Raw genomic sequence first — 12,589 nt, forward strand, 5'->3', positions numbered from 1 at the left:
TAATGCCCAGCACAAAGGCAGGAGTACTGCCATTAACCTTTGCATACCCTGGAAACAAAGGGTTTCCACTCCCAATGTCTGGCCTTAACTTCTGGTGCCATTGACATGCGTGACTCTCAAGAAGAGAAATGAATGATCTGTCTTTGAATGGCCTGTTAACCCTCATACCGCAAGGTCACAGAAGAATAGCTCATGAAGTGAGGTGGTCAGAGGTTTGTTCTACTCATGGAAGTGGAACCAATGTGTGCCTCCATCTTCCAAGTGAGAACTAGAGGGGAGCATACTTATACCTAGGAAGTTATTGTATGTGGCAAAAATTCATCCTTTTTTCACCATCTCACTAATTAAGTTCTCAGCAAGCAGATCCAAAGGGGGCCTTATCTAACTACCACTAGCTAAAGCCCTTAAGTGATCAATTAATGGCTACTTAACAGTTTTAACAGCTCCCTGGTCACCTGCCTCCAAGGTAGTCAAGGAAAGCGGCTGATTCCCCGACCAGCAAACCGTGGCATGCTATGGTTAGCAATAGCAAAATTGCAAACCAACCCGGGGACAAGTGGGGGTATGGATGAGGCACAAGGGGCTGGCTTCTGAAAGCCATTGCTCTCTTGCCATGACTCCCACCCTGGGAGAAGTGTATAACAAAGTACTTGTTGCCTTGCAGCTGGATCCTCTTAAGGGGGCATCCTGGGTGGATAACTGCTGACAACCTCGCCCACACTGGCCTCTCAGCTGTTAATAAGCTGATTGGCAGATGATTAGCCACGTGTTCTCGGCTCTTTGGGTGGTGTGTGTGTGTGTGTGTGTGTGAGAGAGAGTGTGTGAGAGAGTGTGTGAGTATAGCCTGTGAATTCCTGAATGTGCTCCCATCAAACTGTGCAGATGTTTACGCCTCATTGAATGGTTTGTAATACTAAGCTTTCAAACTGTATTTTGCAGCTAAACTTTGGAATGTCCAAACTCCAGCAAATGAAGGAGCCCTTGAGCTAGTTGTCAATCAGCAGGTTACAGTATTCCATCTGCACCTACTCTTGTTCACACACTCTGTGATTGACCAAGTTTAATCTGATGCAGCTATGACCCTGTCCCAGGATAGATTTGTTATTGCAAAGACAGGGTGATGCCCAGAGGGGTGAGTAGACTGACTTGGCTGATCACTTGGCTCAGCCACCTTCAGCATTTGGTTTCCAGAGGGAGTGGAAGCACATTCTTTAACATGTTAGCAATAACATGCTTGACATAGAGTCACACCTGACAAAGGATCGTCATTGACAATGCTAAGCCATAGGTGTGAATGAAAAATTAATGAATAGAAAGAGTTGCATATATATGCCACCTTTGATAGAAAATATTGCAACCAATTTGAATACAGAAAACTCCCATAAAACCCAAAGTGATTAAGGTCAGGTAATCTCTTCAGTATTACTTTGAAAAATACAGTGGAACTTTTTATGAGAGGACAGAAAGGGTTTTGATTGAGTGGGAAAGAAAACGCAGAAATGCAAACGGTGGTACTAAACCCAATGCTTGGAGAATGCCTCATTCAGCCAAACCTCCCATCTTTCACTCTTGCTAATAGCCCCCAGGAGCTGATGCTCAGTAAGACTTCTGTGTGTTCACACAAATTATGTACAGCCTTCTCTTGAAAGCAGGTGACGCATGTTAGAACAAGATACATTTGAAAAGTTGTGGTCGATGTGCTCAGGTCAACAACCACCTTAGGTGGGTGTAGACTTGTAGCATGTCGGTATCTCATGTGACAGTGCATAGCTCCATGACATAGTTTGAATTGTGCAAGGCAATCTGGAAATTGCAGTTCTAATATGTCTCTTTCTGTGTGTGGGCTTGAAAAACATCTTCTAAATGTACATTGGTCCTGCTTAATAAGTCAATATTTAACTGCTCAGTTCAGCAGATCAAAGGATGTTATTAAAGTGATGCATAAGGCTGTACGGTTCCCGAAAGATATTAACCTGAGAAACTCTTTTATTTGCAGAACACTGAAATTCTCAATACTGCAATTCTAACTGGCAAGACAGTGGCAGTTCCTGTGAAAGTCATTGTGGTGGAAGAGGACAGCACCGTGACGGATGTGTCTGAGTTTGTGGCCTGTAAATCAGCAGATCAAAACGTGTTGAAGGTAACTCCCATGATTCTCCTGTTCTGTTCTGCTAATACAACAGTGCAGAAAGCAGTCTACACCTTTGTCCCCTTTTGTGTGATATTGATGTAAATACAATTAATCACTTGGTAGGGGAAGAATCAAAATGAGATGTTTCTTCTTGTGTCCTAATTTCAAGTGACAGGAAATCATTGGTGTGTATTTCAGCAGCCAAGTTTGCATAGCACAGCTTTGAAGGCATTTTTAATCAGAGTTTTTTGAATATTGCAAATTATTTTGATATCTTTTAATCACAGCAGCAATGGCGATTGAAGTTTTCCATTGAGGTTGTTATGTAGCCTGGCATGTAGCTATTTTGTGATCATTTGCTGGTTTGAGGATTGGAAAGTAATGGAATACTTTAGAACAGCAGCAATTTGGAGGTCACGGCCTTGCACAAGAGTGCTTGTGCATTAAGCCCCTTATCTCCTTTTAAGGTAAAGGCAGTGCAATTCCCTACCACGAGGGAGTGAACATTCAAGAAGTACCATCTTGTGTCTCATAGAACCCCTATACTGTGGAAACAGGCCATTTGGCCCAACAAGTCCACACTGCCCCTCCAAAGAGCATCCCACCCAAACCCATTCCCCTAATTTCCCATGTCTAACCCACCTAACCTAAACATCCTTGGGCACTATGGGCGATTTAGCATAGCCAATCCACCTAACCTGCACATCTTTGGACTGTGGGAGGAAACCGGAGCACCAGGAGGAAACCCATGCAGACACAGGGAGAATGTGCAAACTCCACACAAACAGTCACCCGAGGCTGGAATTGAACCTGGGTCCCTGGTGCTGTGAGGCAGCAGTGCTAACCACTGAGCCACTGTGCTGCCCAACTCTGACGCCCAATGGCCGTCTCTGACAACTGGAAAAATGCAGAAAACTTGGGAGCAGCTCATTCACTCCAACTGTGCACCATATTTGACCCACAAGTAGCTGCAAAGAGGAAGATTGAAAATGCATCTTTAAAATAATATCTGCGTAAGGAATCTAGCTTGGCTCATAGAGCAATGTCTCAATTCAACTCTGCATTTAACTCATGTTTATTATCCCATTTCAGAATTTAGACAAAAGATAAATGATTGAAATCTCACAGGGCTTCCACTGAAAGCACTGTTCTGTGGAATTTCAGCCTCTATAACTGTGTGTTTTTGTTTATGGGGATTTCAACCAACTAGCTAAGATAATTTAAGGCATCACCATTGTGTCTCACAGTAAACTCTCAATGGATAACGTTAAGTCACTGACCCCCACAAATTATAAATAATTGGATCATTTAAGAAGCACTTTAACATCCAACTTAGGTACTTAGTCAATACTTCCCAAAATCTGGTTCCAAACACCAGTTGGGGCTCAAGTTTGGCTACTGAGGCAGGTAGTTCCAATCGGAAAATTTCCTAACTTACCGATTGCTTTGGTTTAAAAGGCATGCTGCTTTTCTGCTTCAGAATGTGGGGAGGGGTACTTTGGCCTGTGAACTGTGAACAGTTGTTTGGATGTCATGGAGCTGAGCTCCTGCCTTTGAACTTGGTTTTTGAAGATTTTAGGCTCACCGGCCCTCACCTCTCACATTCCCTTATCCCTCCACCAACTTCATATCAATACCGTGGTTAAAAACTGAGCCATATGGAAATGAAATTAATAAATTTCTAAAAATTTAATACAGTTCTCACCATATAGGCTTAACTGTCAAAAACACTCACATTTATTAAAATGTGAAAACTTTGAAATCACCTCAGATGGTTAATTTCTTACAAAAAAACTTTGAACAATACCACAAACAATGATCAATCAGTGATCCCATAGCCAAAGGATCAGATCTAAGCTCTGCAGTCCTGATGCATCCGGTCATGAATGGTGGTGGACAATTAAACAACTCACTGGAGGAGGAGGCTCCATAAATATCCCCATCCTCGATGATGGAACAGCCCAGCACATCAGTGCGAAAGATAAGGCTGAAGCATTCTCAGCAATCTTCAAAAGTGCCAAGTAGATGGTCCATCTCAGCCCGCGTGCACCCCCCCCCCCACCACACGGTCCTCAGCATTACACATATCAGTCTGCAGCCAAATCACTTCACTCCACGTGATAGCAAGAAAAGATTGGAGGTACTGGATACTTTAAAGGCTATGGGCCCTGAAAAGAGTTCAGCAATAGCACTGAAGACTTGTGCTCAACAACTTGCCGCTCCCCTAACCAAGCTGTTCCAGTACTGTTACAATACTGGCATCTGCTTGACAATGTGGAAACGTGCCCAGGTACATCCTATGCACAAAAGGCAGAACAAATCCAACCTGTCCAATAACCGCCCCATCAGTCTACTCTCGATCATTGGTAAAGTTGTTGAAGGTGTCATCAACAATGCTAGTAAGCAGCACCTGGCTCAGCAATAACCTGCTCAGTGGACGCCCATTTTGGGTTCCGCCAGGGCCACTCAGCTCCTGATCTCAGTACAGCTTTGATTCAAGCATCGACAAAAGAGCTGAATTCCAGAGGTGAGGTGAGAATGACAGCCTTTGACATCAAGGCTACATTGAACTGAGTATGGCATCAAGGAGCCCTAGCAAAACTGGAATCAATGGGTATCAGGGGGTAAACTCTCCGGTGGTTAGAGTCATACCTGGCACATAGGAAGAATGTTGTGGTTGTTGGAGGTTGGTCATCTCCGCTCCAGGAAATTTCTGCAGCAGTTCCTTAGGGTTGCATCTTAAGCCCAACCATCTTCAGCTGCTTCATCAATCATCTTCCCTCCATCATAAGGTCAGGAGTGGGGATGTTCGCCGATGATTTGCATGACATTCAGTACCATTCATGACTCCTCAGATATGGAAGCAGTCCATGTTCAAATATAACAAGATCTGGACAATATCCAGGCTTGGGCTGACAAGTGGCAAGTAACATTTGCACCACACAAATTCCAGGCAATGACCATGTCCAGTAAGAGACAATCTAATTACCGCCAATTGCCATTCAATCATGTTACCGTTCTTAAATTTCCCACTATCAACTTCCTGGGGATTTCCATTGACAAGAGGCTCAACTGGACTCGCCTCTTAAACAGAGTGGCTACAAGAGCAGATCAGAGGCTGGGAATACTGTGGCGAGTAATTCACCTCCTGACTGCCCAAAGCCTGTCCACCACCTACAAGACACAAGTCAGGAGTGTGATGGAATACTCCCCACTTGCCTGGATGTGTGCAGCTCCAACAACTCTCAAGAAACTTGACACCATCCAGGACAAAGCAGCATGCTTAATTTGCATCACGTCCAAAAGCATCTACTCCCTCAATCACCGACAATCAGTAGCAGCAATATTTACTATCAACAAGACGCACTGCAGAAATTCACCAAAGATTCTCAGTCAGCACCTTCCACCTCATGACCACTTCCATCTAGAAGGACAAGGGCAGTGAATACATGGGAACGCCACCACCGACAAGTTCCCCTCCAAATCACTCACCATCCCTGACTTGGAAATATATCGCCATTTCTTCACTGTCACCAGGTCCAAATCCTGGAATTCCTTTCCTAAGGGAATTTGGGGTCTACCTAAAGGACATAGACTGTAGCAGTTCAAGGAGACGGCTCACCAGCACGCCTCAAGGGCAGCTAGAGATGGGCAATAAATGCTGGTCAGACAGCAATGCCCACATGACGCAAGTGAATTTAAAAAATATTTTCATAATCTTTTTAAACTGTCTGTCAAACAATGAACTTAAAACACTGTGCTGAGATGATTGTAGTGAATGAAATGCAGCCAAGCATTGATAATGAATGACCCTGTGGGAGATATCAACAAATATCTCTATTGAAAATGCTTGAACAAATGTCTTACAGCTACCTTTTCAATTAAAGCAGTCCTACAGAGATTTTGTTAACAATCACTGACGATTGCAGTCAGTTTTTATATAAAGAGCAGTGGATTTAAAACAAAACTTCAGATTGTGAAAGTTAAAGTGACCTCATCTGCCTCCAAAGGTGTTTTCATCTCCGACATTAATTAGTGACTCACGCACTGCAGGCTAAAATCTTTGCAACAGTAAAATTGGGGGTTGTTTAAACTCAGCACTGAGGTCAAAGGGTATTGCTGAGTTCAAGTTTTCCTGCTGTGTCAATCATACTTTTCCACTTTCCCCCTACCAGCAAAAATTGGGAAGATTGGCAAAGTTCTTTGGGCCCCGTGAAAATTCCATCCCAATTAATTTCCCACATTCAGGAATTCAGGAATTTTCATGAGGCATAAGTCCTGCCTCGATGTTGGGGGACATTCTCCTGTGGGTCATGAAGTGTCCCTAAAGATTGCATCCCCCCCCCACCCCCATCTCCTTGGACAGTCTACTGGGAGGCGGCCAGCTTTGGCTAACAAACATGGTTGTAGGCCCCCTCTCCCAAAGTGTGTAAAACACCCATGGAGGTGGGAGTTGCCATCATTTGGTCACTTATATGATTTAATTGGTCTCTCATTGGCCAACCGAACTGTCAGTGTTCCAGCCACTAGAAAATTGGCTTGCCAATAGGACGATGGCTTCCTAGCTCTTTCCCAAAAAACTTGTAAGATTCAGCTCATAGTGAATGGTTTCCATAAAATTGAGATTTGTTTGGTATGGGGGTAGGGGTAGTTAGTTTTTGAACCTTTAATGGCATGTCGAAGATGATACTAAAATGCAGAGAAACGTGAAAATTAACTTTTTTTGTACATTAGGAAATTTCATAGAACAGGCTTTTGCTGGCTATTTGGTAGAAAAGGAAGTTTGTGTAATAAAAACCGAAAGAACTGCGGATGCTGTAAATCAGGAACAAAAACAAAGTTGCTGGAAAAGCCCAGCAGGTCTGGCAGTATCTGTGAAGGAAAAAAAGAGTTAACGTTTCAGGTCTGGTGACCCTTCCTCATTACTTTTGTTTGTGTAATGTTGTTCCATCTGTTGAAAGGAGAAAAAAAACTTGAAACATATAGAAATAGGTTTTCATGTAATATCAGGCAGCAGTAGGCAATGCAATATCGTAATCTTGTGACTAAAATTCTACTAATGATCTCAATGTGTTCAAAAAGTGAAAAAAAATTTACTTTGAAACTCATGTTCTACACTCTATAAGAAACACATTTATTTTAGCAGTTATTCTGAAGCTCCTTTCCAAAATAAGAGCCTGCCTGAACTTCTAGGCTGAGAGATGGGATGCTAACCTTTATCTGAAGGACTTGGGTTTGATCCCGATGTAGGTTGACAGGATGAGACTCCTGGCTGTCCATTGGCTGAGAGATTGTACTGTCAGAGAAATATTAAACCTACCTGTCCATTGACAATGTTACTCAGAGGCAATGAAGACTGATACTGTGGAGAATGGACAGATACCACAGGCTCTGAATTGATTATTTTGACTCCAGCTGGGGTTAGTGTACATTCTTGGAATCTGGGAATACTGCTACTGGCACTGCGAGTGAGGTGGGAGCATTTTCTATTCCTGAGTGCTAACGGTCCTCCTGCACTGAAATAAAATCCTCAAATCAACAGAACTCACCATGTCCCCACTGCCCTTCCATAAAATGAATGATTTTCCCTACCTTGAAACCTCTAAGTGTAGTTTCTTTAAAAGCACACTTTTCTGATGGTACATGCAGATAATGTAGGCACAAACTTGGTAGCAGGAACTGGCCTGAAGTCATGGTCGTGGCTGCGTTTGGCAAATACACTCCAGAATTTGGGCATTGAACAATTTCCAGTCAGAATAAACAGGCAACGGTATATGTATGGAAATGAAATGCATTGGAAAGGGACATACACACAATTTTGCCTGGAATTTGTTCACCTGTGAATTTAATTTGTATCCAAGCAGCCTGTATAAAGTGGCTGTTCCACAGTTCAGGTTATGTGCTGGCAGATGGTCAACATTTATAGGGGAACAGGGATTTTATTTTTCTGTTCAATGTTTTAATTCCTCCCCCTCGCCACCCACCATCGGAGACTGACTGTGGCTCACTCCCTTGAATGACTTAGCCGGATATCCACAGCGATGAATGACAAGCCCCCTGACTGATATCTGCACACTCTCAGACCATGTTTCCTTGACTCCCTGGATTGGTCTCTGAACCTACAGGGCTGACCTTGATCCATTCCCTGGACTGCAGAGTCACGGATCCTCTGACTCTGATCACCCTGAGAGGCCGGCTGACTGTGCCCAATCCCCTGGACTGACATCAGACATTTCTTCTGACTTACTGTGCCAGGAACACCTTGCCTGTAAGGTGTCTCACTGGACTTGACTGTGGACTACTCCCCTTACACTTTAAGTCATGGCTATTTACTTGCAGTACGCACAGTGTGTTTGGAACAGTGGTACAAGTTGGAGCATGTGCCATACAGGAACACGTTCGCCTCTTGACTGCTGAGTGCTGACAAGCTTCCTAGCTTTGTATCTACACTAAACAGCAAGGCAAGAAAGACGGACTGTGATCCCTTATTGTCTAGCTGGAGGGCCAAAGTGCAATGTAGAAAGGCAAGGCAGGGCTGCTATGAGCACCCAGGTAGCAGCACAATGAGTGAGTGCTAAGAGAGTGAATAAGCAGCCCTGAGGAGCAGCTCAGTTCAATCCATGAGCTGCCTGTGTGGACAAAGTGTCCTTCCAGAGGCACTGCAATGAGGGGAGCTGGTAGCCTGCCATAGTGCACCATTGAAGTGTAGAACATACAGTAAGTGGATCAGAAATGGGCCAAGATGATGTGGAGAGGCTGCTGTGTGTCAGATGCCAACGTCTGTGAACATGAGGTGTGCGTGACTTCCTCCCATGGACCATGCCCTGAGACTTTGCTGCTGGGGTTCAAGGTGGAGGTCCAGAAGACTAAGTAGCGATCTGGAGTTGCCAAGTACTTGGTCTGACTTTCATGATGAGAATTCTTGGCATCTCGTCTCTATCTGTCAGATGGGGTTTGAGAGACTGTATATTAATGAGGCAAGATTAAATAATAATGAGCAATAATCCTTGTTAATAGGCCTTTCACTGCCAAGTAGTAAAAATCTCATCTCAATGTCCACGATTTGGTGGGAAAATATTGCTGTCGACATTTTTGGTCCCAATAACGGCCTCGCTGGACATTGCACCTGATTTTCCCAAAGTTCACGCCACAGCCCACATTGTTCAGGGACTTGGGAAGGTTTTGCCCGATATTGTTGGCAAATTTGTTCATGATCGAAGGTTTGGTAGGAATGCAAGTCATGAGGAGTATTGAAAGAATCTGTAAAGAGATATTGGTTAAGTGGGCAAAAATGGTAGCAGATGGCATATCATGTGGGAAAGTGTGAGATTGTCCACTTTGGCAGGAAGAATAGAAAAGGAGAGTATTATTTAAATGGAGAGAGACTGCAGGATGCTGCAGTATAAAGGAGTCTGGGTGACCTTGTGGATGAATCACTAAATGTTAGCAAGCAAGTATAGTAAGCAATTAGGCAGAATGTTGGCAGTTATTTCAAGGTGGATGAAGTGTCTTCTCTGCACGGGCTTACTCTCAGCAGAGTTGACTTATTTTCTATTATTCACACATACCATTGAAACCTATTCTGCATCGACACTCGTTCCCGTACCACTGTCAGTACGCCACACCTTCACCATCTTCCATTTGCTCCTCCTACCCCTTTGTTTATAGCATTAAAAAATAATTTTCCAGCCTCTCTTCAGTTCTGGAAATAAATCCATTGTGGATTCAAAAGATTAACTCCGTTCCTGTTGAGCTGTTTGCCAAAGTTATCGACGGTTATGGTTCAAAGAAAGGATATAAGAGATGAGATTGCAGATCAATGTAATCTTATTGAATAGTGGAACAGAATTGAAGGATTAACAACCTTGTCCTGTGTCTCCGATCCAATGTTTCTAAAGTGGACCTACGTCAGTTCTCTATTGTTTATGTCTGGTGTAAGTTGAAAATATCAAATGGTGCTTGGACATACATTTCAACTTAACTGTCTTTTTCAGTTGGCTAAATTGAAAAGGACCAGCTACAATCTCATAAATAAATATTTCAAAAATAAAGACTTTCTTATCATACGAATGATGGATTTCCCTATATGCTATCCTGATCTCCAACCAAATTCCGACACTAACTGCTAAGGTTACCACAGCATCCAATATTTATGGCTGAGGCTCATTTTCGACTGCCAGTGGGACATCAGTCAATCAGCCAGATACAGATGTAATGAGCAAGTGACTGATGCCTTGTTTGCTGGGAAAAGCAATTACATCACTTTCCCTTTGGACAACCAACCCCAGCATGATACATTATACTTCAGTTTCTCAAGTGTAAAGGTTTTACATGTGCAAAACATTACTAAATGTCCTTGTGGCCCTTTTGGACCCTGTATTCAATGCATTCAGGAAACGCAAAGCTATCATTCCATCAGTGTTCACCTCATCTGTGATAATCGACTTAGGTTCATATAATGCTTGTTCCCCAGGCATCGGGTGGGATGCAGCTATTTAAGGCACTCCAGTTTGACCTCATTATTTGACCCATGAAGAAAGGTACAATATTGGCTCCCATCAGCCCTGTTCTGCCCTGGCTCAGGAAGACCACAGGCATCTGCCAACTACACGTACATTAACATGTATGAGGTTTTGAGGGTCATTGGTGAACAGATCAGTGGCAGATTAAGCAAACTGCACAACATTGTGAACCAAATAAGCTTAGGTAATGCCTAGAGAAGGGTACCCAATCGCATCATGGTGACAAAGAGAATGAGATGTGGGACACTGTAAACCTTGCTGCAGTCTCTTTTCAGGCACAGAGCCATACACCAGGCTTTTATCTTCAGGACTTTCTCTTCAGTTCTCCATGCACGCACTGTCTCTATAGGTTTGTGATCACCTTCATCATTCCATCATCAAAGACATTTATCAATCATTGCTTATACATAAACCACCAAGTGCCCTATTACAGAGTCTGATGATTCACTATTTAACACCATACCATGCAGATTCTCGGAAGAGAATTTAAGCTCAGTTCAATAACATTTTAATGCAACCAAACAGTGTTTGTCTTTCATGTGCTTCCCTCTTGCCAAGTGCCAGAGTGTTGTGTGTCAGTGAATAGGACTGTACTTTCTGAGCTGAGTCATCTAACAGCCCTGCTACTGGTTGTGCCATATCTGCAACATTGGGTTTTATAAGTTACAGTACACTTCCCATGACCACCTCTAAAGGAGGATTATATCAGAAAATATTACATGGTGGGAACCTTGTGTGAACTTTGACATCAATGAGTGAGTAGAATGAGAAGGAAGAGCAAGAGGAAGAGAGAATTCACCCTGTTTGTGGATACACTCGCCAGTATTTCTCCGAGCCTTGTTGACCAATGACCTGAAGGGAAAATCACAATATTTTTCAAGTTCTCTGGTTCCTTTTCTACCCACGATCCATGCCCTTATCCAGCAAACAGAGCTGATAAGTTCAAACTGCCAGGATTTGAACACCAAGTCCAATCATTTTTGAGGATCATAGTGCAGCTACGGATGTGATTATATGTGAATGCAGCTGTATGCGGATGCAAGGATTTGTTTTGAGATGAATACCTTTATGCATGTGACTGAAGTCATGTGGAAAGGTATAATTTATTTGTGCAGAGTGCACTCTGAGCGCACATACGATGACCATGTATGCTAGTACTTAAAAGTCCTGTACAATTGTATGAGGGGAAGAAACCTCTATGTGCCACTCATATTCTGAATAACTAATTGACAAAGAGAGGTCACCCTAGTAGGAGATTAACAAACCTCTTTCTGACTGGCTGTCAGCTCTTCAAAATTACAGAATCAGGAATTGACATTTCTTGGGATGGATGCTGCACTGAGGTGCCCAACGCTACCATCCTGCTCTCCTGCACTGGCTTCAGAAAATTTGGGGACTTGAATGCTGCAACATGTCAAAGTACCATTATTTGTATGAAATATTGCCACCAAAGCCACATGAATAGACCATATCCAGGCTTGGGCTGACAAGTAGTAAGTAACATTCATGTCACACTAATGCCAGGCAATGGCCATCTTCAAGATAGAATCTATCCATTACCCCTTGACATTCAACAGAATAGTCATCAGTGAATCCCCCGCTATCAACATCCTAGGGGTAATAATTGACCAGAAACCAAACTGGACTATCCATATGAATGTTCTAAGAGCACATCAGAAGTAACTCACCTCCTGACTCCCCAAAGCCTGTCCACCATCTACAAGCCACAAGTCAGGAGGGTGATGGAATACTCCCCACTTGCCTGGATGGGTGCAGCTTCAACAACACTCAAAATGCTCAATGCCATCCAGGACAAAGCAACTCACTTGATTCGCACTGCATCTACAAACATTCAGTTGTTTAACCACCGACACTCAGTGGCAGCAGTGTATACCATCTACAAAATGTGCTGCAGAAACTCACCAAGTTTCTTAGA

At 43.3% G+C, this 12,589-nt stretch overlaps 1 protein-coding gene across 3 annotated transcripts in view; it reads left to right on the forward strand.

Moving 5' to 3' along the window:
• The window catches only part of si:dkeyp-14d3.1 (transmembrane protein 132D), a 909,489-nt gene that overhangs the window by 709,729 nt on the left and 187,171 nt on the right, over positions 1 to 12,589 (forward strand). For all 3 annotated transcript variants that reach the window (XM_048611779.1, XM_048611782.1, XM_048611780.1), the window contains one exon: positions 1,997 to 2,140. In XM_048611779.1, the coding sequence (XP_048467736.1) occupies positions 1,997 to 2,140 (144 nt within the window). The remainder of the gene's footprint in view (positions 1 to 1,996; positions 2,141 to 12,589) is intronic.

The sequence above is a fragment of the Rhincodon typus genome, chromosome 24, assembly GCF_021869965.1.
Source record: "Rhincodon typus isolate 14 chromosome 24, sRhiTyp1.1, whole genome shotgun sequence".
Lineage (NCBI taxonomy): Eukaryota > Metazoa > Chordata > Chondrichthyes > Orectolobiformes > Rhincodontidae > Rhincodon > Rhincodon typus.